The sequence below is a fragment of the Metarhizium robertsii genome (genome assembly GCF_000187425.2).
Source record: "Metarhizium robertsii ARSEF 23 chromosome Unknown MAA_Scf_7, whole genome shotgun sequence".
NCBI lineage: Eukaryota > Fungi > Ascomycota > Sordariomycetes > Hypocreales > Clavicipitaceae > Metarhizium > Metarhizium robertsii.
Window position 1 is genome coordinate 1,000,901 of NW_011942215.1, and position 15,394 is coordinate 1,016,294.

The window sequence follows — 15,394 nt, forward strand, 5'->3', positions numbered from 1 at the left end:
GAAATCGCAAAGTCGTTTTTCGAGCTCCAACAGTTGAGGCAGCACTTGAGATCAGGATGATGGTTCAGGGGGGCCCAGCATCTCACCTGCTCCCAGGCCCGCCCCAGTTCGCCGTGTCCACCGAAGCCCACCTGGCCCCAGGCGCCAACCGCACTACAGGCTCGCTGCCTCAGGGCGACGGCGTCGGCACTCCAGCGCCCGCCAGCGACACCACCATGCACATGCATGTGCAACCCCCCTCGGCCCTAGGCAAGAGGAAAGCAGAGACGCAGGACAATGAACGGCTTTCGAAGCGCTTAAGTCTGCTTAATTTAGGTATGCGCCCAATGTCAACTCCCTCTATTCTTCTTTCCTGCTCTATCTAACATGGGGGTATCTCACAGAACAATCCGGCAACAAGCTCTATGTTCCCGTCGAAACACCCCATCCACCCAGCGCAACATGCGCGACACAAGCTACCTCCCAGCCCTGCGAACACATGGAACTAGACGATTCTAAACATAAAGTATACATCTACAACTTAGACGACGAGCTCTCTTCCGAAAGCGAGGACGAGGAAGGAAAACTCGTCTTCCTTCCCGACATCGAGAAACACCTTCGCGAGACTCGTATACCCAAACACGTCCTAGCAAATAACGACGGAGAGCTCGCGGGCATGCAGCTAGTCCTGTACAAGGATCCGACGTCGTTGTCGGTGCCGCAAGAGGAGGATAGCGTGCGCCGGGCTGTTCTAGAGGCGAGGCAGCGAATGAGAGAGAAGCAGAAACTCGAGCAGATGGGTGTCGCAAGCACTACTATCACCGATGCCGGCGACGGTGAAGACGATGAAGCCATGGACATGGATTGATACCGGTCTATCTTTTTCCCTTTTTTTTTTTTTGTTAATATCGGATACCAGGTGTTTTGGTGCTTATACTATTTGTGTACAATATATTCTTAGTAACGATTAATGTTAGCGTGCAGTTCAGAAATTCAACCCATAATCTAGTCAATATAAATGCCGAATATTCCAATCCGCTGATGGCAAAAGCACATAAACCAAACGCTACACCCAGAATATTCAATCTACCAGCGTTTCTCTTTCCAAGTCTGCCGCAAAAGCCGGCATTATTACCCAGCAGTAGCCACAATAAAAACAACAAGTCGTATGTCAGGTCCGGCGAAAAGCCAAACTACCGAGCAGGAGGCGCCCCAGCAGGAGGCGCATACTCGGGCGCAGGGTTATTCTCCGGCATCCTATGCGTCGACGTTCTATTCTGTGAGGGATCGACCTTGGAACCTCCCGGCGGACCAGAGTACATGGGCGGACGGTTGGGATCATACGCCGGCAGAGGCATGTCGTTCATGGGGTAGACGTTTTGCTGGCCGTTTTGCTGGGGCGGGTAGTAGCTGTATTGATACTGCGGCCACTGCTCCTGGTAGGTCGGTTGGTAGGAACGACGACTAACAAGACACTGCGACCGGGTCAGTACTACTGTCCTTTTCGTCTTCCCGCGCATGTCATGTCACGGCGAGGGGTGCGTACTCTGTGATAAGCCAGTGGCTGGAGGCCCTTTCGAATGCGCGCCTTGGCGTGGTAATATCCTCCTATGAGGTAGCCCATGACGAGCGCGAAGATGACTAGGAAAATCACCCATCGCACAATGACGCCGGTCTGTACATATGGGGAATCAGCATGACGCGACAAGTCGCTGGGCTCTGGTGACGGGAAGCTTTACCTTGGTATGCCACCACGGGACGTAGAAATAGTCCCCATTTGCGTAAACCACATCTCTCGCAGCCACCGCCATGGTCGTCGCTTCATCCATGTGTCCAACTATGGGTGCTGCGTCCCGCGCGAGAAGAATAAAAAATATATAGTCGTTGGATCAAGGGAGCCGGGGTTTTCGTCAGTGAGGGTGCGGCGTAGATAAACGGTTTCGACGCAAGGGGCCAGACGAAATGGCAAAAAGGGTAAAAAGAGTGATGGCCAGGTTCCGTTTAAGACAGAGCGGAGGGATTGTAATGGCCACCGGCAGCACAACAACGCCGTGGTGGCTGTGTGGGCTCTTGTCCGTCTCTTGCGTCCTGCGGCACTCCAAGTCACAGAGGTGTGAGGTGTCGTGTTTCACCCTTGGCAACAGCAGAATTGATGGGGCGGGCCGCAATTCAGGTCGTGGCTGCTGTGCCAAATGCAGAGACATCCGGGGGGGCATCGGGCCACTTGGGGGTCCCAGATTTTGACGCATCATCAGCGGGCGGCCGCCCATTGGCCCCTTGGAACACGGAAGCGTGGAGTGCTGACGTACCACGTGCCTGTCTGGCCAACGTGGTACTTGGCAGGTACCAGACGTATTACTGCAGGGTGACCGCGGAAGACGGAGAGCTTTGGAATCAGTTGATGACACGCCGAGGTTCAATCCGAGCTTCAGCACATTGCATCTTGTTTTGCATTATAATTACAGACTGCCACGGATTGCAGCAAATGGAAGCAGCTTATCCAAGTGGTCTCGCATATCGCGAGTCCATAATTGCCAACACCATGGCCCCCTGGGGCCGTCAATTTGATGTCATCACCATCTCGGCCAGCCCTGGCTGTCGCCGTCCACCGATTTGGGAAGAATTCATGCGCTTCACTCAACATGTCCCGTTACACGCATACCCAGAATGTTTGGTGTCTTACGGGGTAGTGACGATCAATTGATCTATCCGCCACTCGACTTGGCATCCGTCCGCCAAGGTGAAACGAACATTGAAGCTTCGGAAAAGTCGGCAGCTACTGTCAATATCATCCGTCATCACAGGACCTACCAATGCTGGGCTGCGAGACCAAGTATGTCCCTATTTCAGCATGCTTATACGTTTCACTCCCAAAATGGCAAAAGTCTGTACGACGGCTCGTGGCCATCCAATGAATTCTCTACGAATGTCATCGAATCATCGCTGAAATGCTGCCCAAACGCCCGCCCCAGTCATAATCTATATACACGTGTCCAAAGTATTTATAAGCCCATGCCCCCAGCAGCCCACCCGCCAAACCCATCAAACCGGTTCGCGGGATTCCCAGCCGGCCCTGGAATCGGTTGTTGCGCTTGCGCTTGCTGGCCCTGGCCCTGGCCTTGGCCTTGACCCTGTCGCCTCGCTTCCTCCGCCTGTGCGTAAGCTTGCTGCATCCTCTGTCGATACCACAGAAGTAATACCAGAGAAAAGGTGATGCCAACAATGAGGATGCTTTCTACAACACCGCCCGCGTCAAGATAGTCATCATCCCCGACATCCAGAGTATCATCATCCATGTAATCCCCATACAGTGCTTCGTCGTCATAGTATTGGTCGTCTTTCATAAAGTTGGCAATCCACTCTGCTAGTGACCAGTCTTTGCTTTTGCCTGCAGACACATGTTAGCCCCAACAGAAGACGGAGATTGCGGGACAATATTTATACTCACTGGGTTCGTCCTGGATGGAATGAACCTCGCCATGTGTAATCGTGTTCCAGGCACTTCGAATTCGAAGCTTCAGGAGGCTCAGCGTTACAGGGAGGTATGCCTCCTCATTCACCTCCAGTGCCTGGTCATAGAATCTCTTGGCCAAGTGGAAGTCTTGCTCAAGGCCAACACCGTTTTCGTGCATCCATCCGAGATTGAACAGGGCTTGGGCACTTTGCGAGTACTCCGACGCTCCGGTATAGCACTGCACGGCCTTGCCGACATCAGCTTTGGTGCCGATACCATAGAAGTAATAGTCACCCATCTTGACCAACGAGTCGATGTTGGCCTGTTTCGACGATCGTGTCCAGTGGATAAGAGCCAGACTTGGGTTATTGAGGAGAGTTCCTTCGGTCTGTGACTTGCCCAGCCACAACGATTTTTTCTCCGACTCGGTCATGTCCAACATGTAAGCCACATTGTTTTGTGCTCTCTCATAGCCCTGTTCAGCTGCCATTAGATATTCAAGGAAAGCAACTTCATAGTCCCCAGCATCATAGGCATCATTTGCATCTGCCCATGACGAGACCAGGGGCTCTGCCTTCTCCGCAACATTTTTGTAGTAGCCCAAGGCCATATTGCAGGCCTTTTCGCGCCCTACGCCATTATATATCATCTCCGCCAGATAGTAATGGGCTTCGATGTTTCCATATCTAGCCGCAAGTTCGAAGAAGTTGCTTGCCACTCGCAGGTCCTCAGCTTCGCCCTGATCAAGGTACAGTCGCCCAATCTCAACCTGGGCTGGGGCATAGTCTGCCGCTGCTGCAAGTTGGAAAAGCTCCGAGGCCCGCTTAACGTTCTCCTTGACACCTAGGCCGTTTAGTAATATCAACCCCATTCCATACTGCGACTGGGCGTCGTTGAGCTTCGTCCCTCGCTCAAACCATACTTTAGCTCTCTCAAAGTTTTGTGGCAGGCCCTCTCCTCGTAGGTACATGCGACCGATGAAGCCCGCAGCTTTGGCAGCGATTTTATCGGTGCCCGGCTTTGCGTTGTCCACAAGCGTACCATCTCTTTTCCAGTATCTAGAGGCAACCAAAAAGAAATATTTCTTTGCAAGGCCATAGTCGTGTTCGAGACCCCTCTGTCCGTCATAAAATATTCTCCCCAAATTCAGAGAGGCTTTGACGTCGCCTTTTTGCGACATGAGGTCCAGGTATTCGATGACATCGCTAATGGCCGCGTTCGCATCAGAGTGTACGCTCACTTTGCGTGCGTTCAGTCCAGAGCTTGCCGCACTAGCGCCCTCGCCATAAACACCGCCGTCGTCGTCCGCAATTCGCCATCCCTGGTAAATCCAGGTCACGCCGCCGGGAGGGCCAGATCGATGCCATTGAATTGCCTTGTCGGCTACGCGCTTGTAATATTTAACCGCTACTTCACAGCTCTTTGAAGCCCCAATACCAATGTGATGCCTGAAAGCGGTAGCCATGGCGGCGCGAGTATCGCCGCGGAGAGCTGCAAATGTGTAGTAAAGCAAGGCCTTGGCCTGATCTCGCGGAACTACGTCACCAAGACCCGTTGAATGAAAGAGCCCCAACATGTATTGCGCAGTCGTGTTGCCATAAGAGCTGGCCAGGTGGTTGTAGTAATTATACGCGGCGTGAAGGTCTCTCGTATGGCTGTGGTTTCCAAAGAAATTCAATTCTGCTAGTAGATATAGGGCATCAGAATTATTCTGGTGTGCGGCTTTTTCCAACAAATCAACAGCCTTTGCGAGAGGACCGGTTGCGACGTGCTTTGATTGCTGTTGCTGCTCCTGTGAGGGGGCCGTCGCAGGTCCTGTAGGTAGTGTGTTTAGGATGTATCGGACAACGGTTCCGACTATGCCGGATGACTGCTGTCTTCGGTGTTGCGATGATCGCGACGCTTTATTCAGTTGCGATAGCGCAGCGTCGACGAATTCAGCTCCTATGCTGAGTCAATTACTTGAACAGTCGTCGGCATAAGTGTGTCGGGGATTCATGGACCAACCTGGTTGCCGAACCGGCGGCTGGACATGCTCCGTCTCAACATCTGTATTGGGACCAAGTCCATGGTTCTTCGGTTCCTTCCAGAGCGTATTGTCCGCATGATTATCTTTATAATATTGCGCGTTCGTACCCAGAACAAAAGCGGCCTGCGGAAGCACTGCCAATGAGACATGTGAGCAAACTGGTGGCAAGTGCAGTACCGGACACAATGGCAGAGCGACTTACGGAGAAGCCATATGGCTGAACTCCTCATGTTGGGCAAATGCTATGGGCCAGAAATCGATGATCGGGTGCAAAGCATAGCGAGTCCAACACGGGATTGGGGAAGGTGGCGATGTGATGATGGTTGACGTTGGCAAAAGGTGGCCTTGAAGCTGTCGGTCCAGAGCTAATACAAGCTGTCCACTTCTCTCGTAGTACACCAGTCTCCGTCCTCGAATCAGATCGAAGGGTGACGGGGGGTCTTGCCGGCTCGCAGCGGAGGCGGGGTGTTCGTTTAAAGGCTGACTAACACGGTTTGGCCGATCGCGTGCCTCAACTTTGTGGCTAGATTCTAGGCTGACTGTTCCATGCTGGCCAAGTGCGGCCGAGGTGTAAGCTCTGCATATTGAATAGAAAATTGATTAGTTTGCTGGCAAATGTTTTAGCAATTTGCGGGGCAGAGCACGGATTAGTTGGTTATTATTTTGACCGGCAACAGATGGTGCTTGTGTTTCGCGCAACACCGGGGTGTAACTTACATAATACATAGTCTGACCTGCCACCAGAATAGGACACGATCGCGGACACTGAGCGATGAGCAAATGCACCTAACCCGAATACCCAGGCATTTAAGAATGGTTGAGCCTTCTTGTTTAATTCAAAGAATGGGAAACGATACGCATGCACAGCTGGACGTCGCAATCTCAACAGGTTTGTGTGCAACCATGCTGTCGCCTTTAGTCCCGCCAGTCACAAACCCCATCAACTGCGAGACAGTAAGCTACATGTACATCTCTTTTCCGTATGTACGGAGTACACTCGTTCAAAGATAGTACTACTCCGTACTAGTATTATCGAAAAACCGCCAGTTATTTTAACGTTACATGTGAGAAAGTGCCGCCGTTCAACAAAAGCTCAAGTCCACGCCCCCACAAAGCCATTCACAACTTCACAATCCAAGCCAGTGATGCCCTGTTACGTTAGCGCCACATCAATTCTCCTACGGAACAAAACTCGGGAAGCATGGCACGCAATTAAACTCATCACTCAACCTAAAACCTAGGTCACAAGGCGTATTAAAATCTTCACACAGCACGGCGAGACCCTTGAGCCCCAGGCACATCATTGGTGCCGGCGTCACTCATTGGCCAACTCCCATCTCCACACTCTCAGCACCTCAACCCCCCTGTGGCGGTGGCTGCAGCTGGCGGGGGCTGCAACCGCCTGCCTTAAAATGGTCCCAACGGTCTCAGTCGCGTAAACCGGCACTTCCAGCCCTGAAAATCCGCGTCTCCCACGCGCCTGGCAGCAAGAAACTCCGTCCCGATATGTCAAACGACAACTCTGCAGCATCCATCCATCCAATTCCTCCAAAGCTACAAATGTAACGCGGGGCTGCGTCTCTGCTATTCCAAGCCGTATTGTATTTTACTTATACCCAAAACTAAGCTGAAAACGACTCTCATAATCGCCCTGCGTCGTCACCTCCAGGCCCGGGCCCTCCCAGCTCGCCGGCTCCTCACACATCTTCAGACCATGTCCACGCTCAAACGCAAAGGCGAGTCCCTGACAAATGGAGCCGACGGCAAGAAACCCAAGGCCAACGGCTCCATCGCCTCCTTCTTCAGCGCACCAAAGCCCGCCAAAGGGGGTGCTTCTGCTCCCGCCCCTCCAGCCGTCAAGTTCGACAAGCAAAAATGGCTAGCTGGCCTGACGGCTGAGCAGAAGCAGCTTCTAAAGCTGGAGATTGACACGCTACACGACAGCTGGCTGGCGCTTCTCAAGGATGACATTACGAGCAAGGAGTTTCTGGAGCTGAAGAAGTTTTTGGATCGGGAGACGAATGCTGGGAGGAAGTGGTTCCCCCCAAAGGAGGACGTATATTCCTGGTATGTGTGTGTGTCTGCTTGGCTTCCATCTTTGCAACCATGAGCTAAACGTCTTGTACAAAGGTCGAGACACACGCCCTTTCACAACGTCAAGGTCGTCATCGTCGGCCAAGATCCTTACCACAACGATAGGCAAGCACACGGCTTGGCCTTCTCCGTGCGACCTCCCACACCTGCACCGCCCTCCCTCAAGAACATGTATATTGCGCTAAAGAAGGACTATCCTACGTTTGTTCCGCCTCCCAACCGGGGCGGTCTGCTTACACCGTGGGCTGACCGCGGCGTACTGATGCTGAATACCTGCTTGACGGTGCGAGCTCACGAGGCGAACTCGCATTCGAACCGTGGCTGGGAGCGCTTCACGCAAAAGATCATTGATCTCGTGGCTCAAAAACGTACTCGGGGAGTCGTGTTCATGGCATGGGGCACGCCGGCTGGCAAGAGGGTACAGAAAATCGACAAGCAGCGACATTTGATTCTACAGAGCGTCCACCCGAGTCCACTGAGCGCATCTAGGGGGTTCTTTGACTGTGGTCACTTCAAGATGGCGAATGAGTGGCTTATCAAGCGGTATGGCGATGAGGGCGAAATCGACTGGGCGTTGTCGCCAGGCGTCACGACCAAGGCTGTTGCAGCCACGGTCGCTGGTGCATCTGTCAACGGGACCAAGTCGGTCAAGGAGGAAGTCAAGGAGGAAGTCAAATCTGAGGTGAGGAAGGAAGTGAATGGATCTACTGCAGTTAAGGTTACCAAGACGGTCAAAACAGAAGAGGATGTGGATTCGGAGGACGAGGCCGCGCTAGAGGAAGCTCTTCGATTAGCGGAGGAAGAGGTAAAGAAGGCAGAGTAGACAAGACAACGCTGATGAGATGGGGAGCATGGACAGCTGAGTGGCCTGGCTGGTTGCTGGGGATGTGTCTTCCGTGGCCGATTCTGTTCAAACTCGTTCCCAGGCATTTCCAACCCTTTGTAGGATATTATGTATTAAGTACCCATAGCTTTAACTTTTCGAGCGGGTGGAAATCAAATAATTGTTCCACACATGCCTAACGGTCCATCAAGACTGTCGGAGATGGTCCTTTCAGATGCCCATTGGACTCTCCAAGAGGCAGATGGGCCAGGCTTTTCCACAGTGCAACACACCGGGCATTCGCTCGTTAAAACACCAAACCACGATGCGTATCATTATGATGCCCTTTTTTAAATTCAACGTATCCGAGGGAGGTATCGCGTCACTTGAATGTCGCTCCGTCTTTCTCATCATTTACACGCAGACTTACAACCAAAAGTGTCCAGGCAATGGATTATCACCAGCCAAGAAGTCACTTTATGCACACCTGCAGCCGAAACCGTAGCCTAATGCGCGGCAGTGTCTAGTCCGCATGGCTTGGCCAATCAAACGCAGATCAAGAGGGCTGCATGAAGTGCGTTGGCATCTTCAACGTGCGAGCATTACGAGAGCGACTAGTCTCATGACAGGACGCGCTGTTGCAAACGGCTCGATGTCGGGTTAGGCATCGTCGATGCCGAAATGCGCCGTAGCTTCGTCCAGAGATGTTGACTTATGCTATTCCGGTGCCTGGTCGTCCTGGCGTCACATGCGTGTAGCTGCACGTCATCAGTCAAGTCAACTGGGTCGGCACGCGATGAGATGAGATGTGCAGTTCCAAACTGATGGCTCTCTTCTATTGCAATGAACAGTCGCAAATACATTCGGCTACTTGAGCACCTGGCAGGCCGTCAAGCGCATGAAGCGGCACACAGGGCAAGACGGAGCTGACACGTTCAAGGCGTTATCGACCCTGTTCGACATTTGAATGTTTGGCCGTCAAAGATGATCTCCGGTTTAGCCTGCTCAGGGGTCAAAGACGCCAAACTGGCTAGACCTGAATTGGACAAGCTCCGTCTCCACCAATGCCATGCCGGCATGCTGGAGCGAAAGTAGTTTTTGGCCAAATTTTGAGACATTGGACGGCTCACACCGCAATCGCCTTGGGCGCCCGCCTATCATTGGTAAAACCTGCTACGGAGTACTCAGGCGGCAGACCTCATCCAAGGAAATGCTACGGAATAATGAAATATTACTGAGTACACCGGGCACATGGCGGCGAGGCGGCAGAAACGGTGGTAGACGGGAGTCTGGTTCAGAAGGCAGCGGTACGACACAACCACGCGGTGAACGCTGGCAGGACTTGTCGACAATGGCATTGATGGGTTTTGAGGCACGGTGAGCAAGATGGTTTTGGTAAAGCAGATGACGTACGGTCCTGGACGGCCGTTGATAGATGCAGCCATGGCCTCTCCGCGTGTGTAGGGCAGAGCGCGGCGATGGACTGTTTATATGGTAGAGAGGCTCCACGATCATGTTGGGTATTGTGTGATGGCAGAGATATGACAAACGGCAGAATCGGAGTGTGAAACGGGGACAGATTTCGGCCAGATTCAGCGCATATCACTCGGTATGCCACCAATACTCCGTACATACTTTACGGAATATATCTATATGTACTATACTACTACCCGTCAGCGACGACGAAGTGGAAGAGCCACTTACTCCGTATAGTAGTACGCATTAATCGCAAGGAGCGGCTGGCTCCCGGTTCAGCCAAGGCGAGTCATCAGAATCGGCCTTGCGCATTGACAGCCACCACCAGATTCTCTAATTCTCCTCGCAAGCCAAAGAAGCAATGCCTAATACTCCGTCCAGGTCCCGTAAAGGGGAAGTGGGCCTAATCGATGACGGCGTCAAGGCGTCCGCTCAGCGAGCGTCAGGCAACCACCAGAGATGCTGTATCAACTGTCCAATGTTATGTTTGTGTGTATCATATTGTATGTTATGTACTCATCATGGAGTGAAGCGTCGCTCCTGGATCCCACGTCGGGGGATGTCGCTGGCCGTGACGAATGGGGATGGAGGCGAAATGGCAACGTCGACATTCGACATCATGATTGAATGTGATGGGCGCACGGGGACTGCTAAAATTGGCAGACACTCTCGCAGTCGGACGCAGATGAGATGACGCAGGCAACGTTTTACGCATAATACGGAGCATGTACGGAGTACGTACAATAAATAGTATCACCGCCGCACGAGGCCTGAGCCCTCGAGAAGAAGGAAGTCGGGTCTGCCGCTGGTTGAACTCTGCCGCTGCAGATGGTGGGGGTGCGCCTCTTCATCTGGTCTGGTCTCTCGCCAGACAGACACTCGCACAAGTTGACATGAAGTTCTCCGTAATGCTACTTCGCTTCGTCCGCCACTGCATTGCGCCCCGCAGGTACCCGCTGCCACACCCAGCGAGGCCCTGAGCCACCTGAGCCACCTGAGCCACTTGAGCTCAACTGTAATTTACTTTTCGGTCCCCCCATTATCCTTAAAGGGGCCGTGGGCCAATCCGAGGTCGGGATCAACTCGACCCCTGGTCGCGTCAACCGTGCTGCCGTGCTCAGTGGCGATGCACGTCTATTAGTGCTTGATCTTGGGACAACAGGCGACAGGGCGCCGTGAACTGGAGAAGACATGGACCGAGAGGGCCATCATCATCTCGCGTCTCCCCAGTGCTTCTCTGGCCCCTGAACCGCCATGGTCCAACCCGGCTCAAATGTCATATCTGGTCCAGCAGCCAACCCATCACTTGACACCACGTCGTCGCCGCCCGTCTTTCACCCCGTCCAGTCTCATGTCGTCTCGACTTGTGTCTGTCTGTTCTGCTGCTCGCCTTTTCCTCTCTTTTCCCCTTCAATCCCTTTCTTGCCGTCTAGCCACTTTAGATGCCTTGCGTTTGGGGGCACTGCCTTGATTCTCTTTTGTGCTTCTTCCTTGTTTAGTTCACTTCCCTCTGCAGACTTGTTCTAGTCATTAGGCTGCAGACCATCCTCGTCTTGAGTCCCATTCGTCTTTCCACACACACCCCTCCCCCCCCCCTTTAACTTTCTCGACGCTCTCTTGCCGTCTCCAGTCCCCGCATCACCACTTACACGTCGCAGCGCGAGTTGAACTACCTTTTCGACCACACCTGGACCACCGTCCATCTGTCTGTTTCATCATTAGGCCTCGACTCTATTTCGGCTGGGCTTGCTTTTTATTTTTTGTTGTCCAGCACTGCACTAAGCAAACCCACACTACCTACCTCCGCCATTGCGCTCAAGTGTGTGGTCGAGAGCGTTTTCTGATTTCCACCAGCTCTCAGACTTCGCAGCCCCTGATCGCAACAGTTTCTCGCCGTTGTGCATGATTCCTGCATCCTACACTGCACCACAGCACGATCTGGTTTGGACGAGGTAAATCGAGGCGGCACACCACATATCCTTCTCGCCGCCGTTGAAATTATATCCCCCCTCGTTCGGGAACCCCCCTTTCATTTGCCCGACATGCCAGGGTTTCTCTCTCGCCTCAAAGGCCGTGAGGTTCTACGAAAGAAGAGGAATAACGTGCAAGGGTTTACCGACTCTCTTCCACAACAACCAAAATGGGATGACGCCTACACACGGCCGTCAGTTGAGCCAGAGGAAATTCACGAGCTGTTGCATATTTGCACGGCAGAGCTTAAAGCGCGGGGTATGTGTATTCGACTCGGAGTCTTGCTATGCGATGATGGTTATCATTTTTGTGGCTTAGGAATTTCGGTTGCCTTTATTTGGTTCCATATTCCTTGACACAGACAAAATAGCACATGGGCAATTGGCTAATTCAATCTTCAATTCAAAAATAGGCCTCGACATCCCCTTTCTACTCCTCCCCTACCGGCCCACCTCCGATCCCAGCGCCGTCCGCACTTTCATGAGACGCTTCTTCGACGACGGCTATGGCTTAAAGGGGGACATCTTGGCACAGGAGCTGCGCATGACCGAGCCAATGGTCAGTTGAGCATAGGATTGTGCCCCATGCCACATATAGATATAGCTAACAGCTGCACCAGGTCATCTCGGGTGTCTTGAAGTGGTGCTGGAGCCGCATTTCGGGTGGCGTTGTTGGCTGGGACGCCTACGAATTATTCAAGATAGGCGAAGGTGGTAAGTACAAATTCTTGTGGGCAAGTTATCTATTCCGTTCACAAATGTAACTGGGTCCAACAGATTCACGTATGGCCAGAGATTCTTTCAAGACATTTATACCCCTGAGCGTGGAAAGCGGAGCTCGCCAACGCATCATTTTCGATTTCTTTGAGTTGACAGCAGCCATTGCCGCCCACGGCAAAACCAATGGTTTCGGTGGACGTCAATTGCCTCGAATGGCTGCGTGGTGGGCATTCGAGCAGAAAGATACGGGCAGTGGTTTTGATGGTGGCTACAAGGCCTGGCAGAAGTAAGTGCCCTGCTCACGTCGGAGGCGAAGGTCGTATGCAAACAACAGAAGGGTTCGAAAGCTAACACAGTTTCGTCAGGGCCGCCGATGCCACCACTCATCTCTTCTTCTCCTATTTGCGGTCTCTTACGCCGGAAGAAGGTCTCACCGGAATCACTCTGCTTCCTAGATCACTGGAGAAGTTGCTCAACGAAACCGAATACCCACCGATTACTCCGCCGACACTTGTCTCAAAGACTAATAAGCTGGTCATGTTGGTCGACACTGTCTCGCCGACGCCTTTTGCCCTGCTCCGCCGTGCTGGCCATTTCCAGTACCGCGACTCTGATCCAGCCCTGCAACAATTCTCCGACTATAACGATCCGGTACAGGCATTGACTGAAGAGTGTCTTCGAGTATTGCGCGCTATTTCTGCTGCAAACGAATCTCAGGTATCCAGCGTCAAGCACTCAACCAGCCTGCGTGATGCATCATGGTCACGGTTCGAAGACATAGGCTTCGCAGGCACTGTTGAGGAAGAGCCTCAAATTGAGGATAGCCGCCTCCCAACTCAGAACAGGCAAATACAAGGGCTTCGAAGCACACCTGCGTCCGGGTCCGACTTTGGCCGCCCCACGACTCCATCCTGGGCTGACTTCCTGTCATCGGGCTTCATTGATGAGAACCAGGCTCCTTCGAGCGTCCTCCTCCCGCCTGACAAGGTGCTGCCTCCCATTGAAACTCAAATCAGACAGCATAGCTCACAGTCGCACCGTCCAAGATTGGAGAATACCACCACTCTTCAACCCGGAGAGCTTGCCAGCATTACCTTGATGGACCTTGACAACGCGTTCTGGTGGGTATGGATGAGCAGCTTGGCTCCTGAGGAAACGTCTGAGCGCAAGTCTGCTTTTGGCCGTTGCGCCATTATTGAAACAAAGATCGCAGGCGGTAGCTGGCTCGTTATGGAGGAAATGATTGCAGGCGCTGCTCCAGAGCCGGACGAAGGGGCCTATATTGCGGAAAAGAAAGGTCTGTTTAGCTGGACCAAGCGCGGCAGGAATATGGCTCGCCGTAAGTCGGTGGGGAAGCATGCTCTCGGTCGTGGTGATAAGAACGCCCCGAGTTTTGGAGGCAGCAAAACCAACGTCGGCCCGGAGACCCATGCCAAAATCCAAGCCAAGGCAGCCCAGATGCGTGCCGTCAAGGAGAATGAGCAGTTGGCTGCATCACGACGTGGCAGAACAGATGGATCAGTCCCAGAGAAGACTACAAGTGTGCTTTCGCTGCAACCCAACCTTGCTCCTGAAGCTATTTCTGCCATCAGATGGGCCACAAAGTACGACAAGGGCACCATTAAGGACGCGTACATGGCTAACAATAGTGCCGGACGTGGAGTCGCGGTATCGTCACCAATCACACAACGGACCAACGGTGCTGCGGCCACAAACGGCAACGGTCATACTGTCGAGAAGAAACCAGATTTGCCGACCAAGGATGACACGCCTGTCGCGATGGTGTCTACTCCCCTGCCCGAGCCTGATGTCAAGCAACCCGACCCTCAAGTCACGGAATCGGCGGTCGAGAAGCATGACACCCCATCCCCACCCCCCAAGGACATTGATACGCCAATCACTCCTGTGACACCTTCGGTCCCGGGTGTTGAGAGTCTTTCACCTGAGATAGGTGCTCAAAAGGGTGCACTGCAGGCAAACAGGGAGAAGTCGGGCTTGAGAAAACTATTTAAGCGCAAAAACCGATCATCCAAGATCCCTGACGGTGCTTCTGCCGACCTGGAACGTATGCTACAGAAGGAACATGCCGTTGCCGAGGAGTCAGCTCGCACATCAGACGTCGACAAGTCCCCCGTACCAGAGGAGGCAACCCCTCTTGCAACTCCTATTCAGGAATCTGCTTTTGACACTGCTGCGCCTTCTCATATTGCCGAGGTGACAACAGAGGCTCCCCCTGCTGTTGAGAACATAGAGCCAACCTACGACCCTTCAGCCAGCAAGGACCTATCGCCAATTGATGCACACGACGCGGCTGAGGCCAAAGATGAATTCGCTCGATTCGACCAAGGCCCCCTCACCGACCAGCCTGCCTTTGTTCCCGACGAGGACGATGCTACTCCACCGCCAATAGCTCGCCACCCAAGTCCCCGAGAAGAAGGCGTCAATAAGACTCAATCTGAAGGGCCGGTTGAGACGCTGAGCCAAAGTGCCGGCCCCGGTGTCCAAGACCGCTGGGCTCAGATTCGCAAGAATGCTGCGCAGAGAGCTGCCACTCGCCCTAAGGAGGACAATTCCCGAGCGAACAAGAACTCAGGTGATGATGACGACACCAGCGTAGAAGAGAGTAAGTCATACATGACGCATACGCCCAGCAATAGTAAACTAACAAAATCCATAGCTATCGAGTCTCGCGTTGCCCGAATCAAGGCCCGCGTTGCGGAGCTCACTGGCAACATGGAAACTGGTAACGGTCCTCAGTTGCCAGTAGCTGGAAGATCTTAGAGACGATTAGCGGCCCGTTGACTGGGGTGTGATTACCATGACGTTCTCTTTAATCTACAAAACGCAAC

At 53.1% G+C, this 15,394-nt stretch overlaps 5 protein-coding genes across 5 annotated transcripts; 3 read left to right on the forward strand and 2 right to left on the reverse strand.

The window, feature by feature from the left end:
- Window positions 1–56: 56 nt before the first annotated feature.
- On the forward strand, window positions 57–847 carry MAA_00668 (uncharacterized protein; the record flags this gene model as incomplete). Its single annotated transcript, XM_007818666.1, has 2 exons — window positions 57–315; window positions 384–847. 2 exons carry the CDS (start codon window positions 57–59, stop codon window positions 845–847), a joined length of 723 nt encoding a protein of 240 aa, XP_007816857.1.
- Window positions 848–1,172: 325 nt separating this feature from the next.
- On the reverse strand, window positions 1,173–1,790 carry MAA_00667 (Chitin synthesis regulation, Congo red resistance, RCR protein; the record flags this gene model as incomplete). The annotated part of the gene is made up of 3 exons (XM_007818665.2): window positions 1,173–1,454; window positions 1,526–1,654; window positions 1,719–1,790. The coding sequence occupies 3 exons, from the start codon at window positions 1,788–1,790 to the stop codon at window positions 1,173–1,175; spliced, it is 483 nt and encodes a 160-aa protein (XP_007816856.2).
- Window positions 1,791–2,981: 1,191 nt separating this feature from the next.
- MAA_00666 (ER membrane protein) lies at window positions 2,982–5,692 on the reverse strand (the record flags this gene model as incomplete). The annotated part of the gene is made up of 4 exons (XM_007818664.2): window positions 2,982–3,367; window positions 3,428–5,377; window positions 5,441–5,596; window positions 5,665–5,692. The coding sequence occupies 4 exons, from the start codon at window positions 5,690–5,692 to the stop codon at window positions 2,982–2,984; spliced, it is 2,520 nt and encodes an 839-aa protein (XP_007816855.2).
- A 1,484-nt stretch (window positions 5,693–7,176) lies between these two features.
- MAA_00665 (Uracil-DNA glycosylase, active site protein) lies at window positions 7,177–8,379 on the forward strand (the record flags this gene model as incomplete). The annotated part of the gene is made up of 2 exons (XM_007818663.1): window positions 7,177–7,529; window positions 7,593–8,379. 2 exons carry the CDS (start codon window positions 7,177–7,179, stop codon window positions 8,377–8,379), a joined length of 1,140 nt encoding a protein of 379 aa, XP_007816854.1.
- Window positions 8,380–11,897: 3,518 nt separating this feature from the next.
- Window positions 11,898–15,326, forward strand: MAA_00664 (uncharacterized protein; the record flags this gene model as incomplete). Its single annotated transcript, XM_007818662.2, has 6 exons — window positions 11,898–12,084; window positions 12,239–12,384; window positions 12,446–12,539; window positions 12,603–12,831; window positions 12,911–15,168; window positions 15,223–15,326. 6 exons carry the CDS (start codon window positions 11,898–11,900, stop codon window positions 15,324–15,326), a joined length of 3,018 nt encoding a protein of 1,005 aa, XP_007816853.2.
- Between the last annotated feature and the right edge of the window lie 68 nt (window positions 15,327–15,394).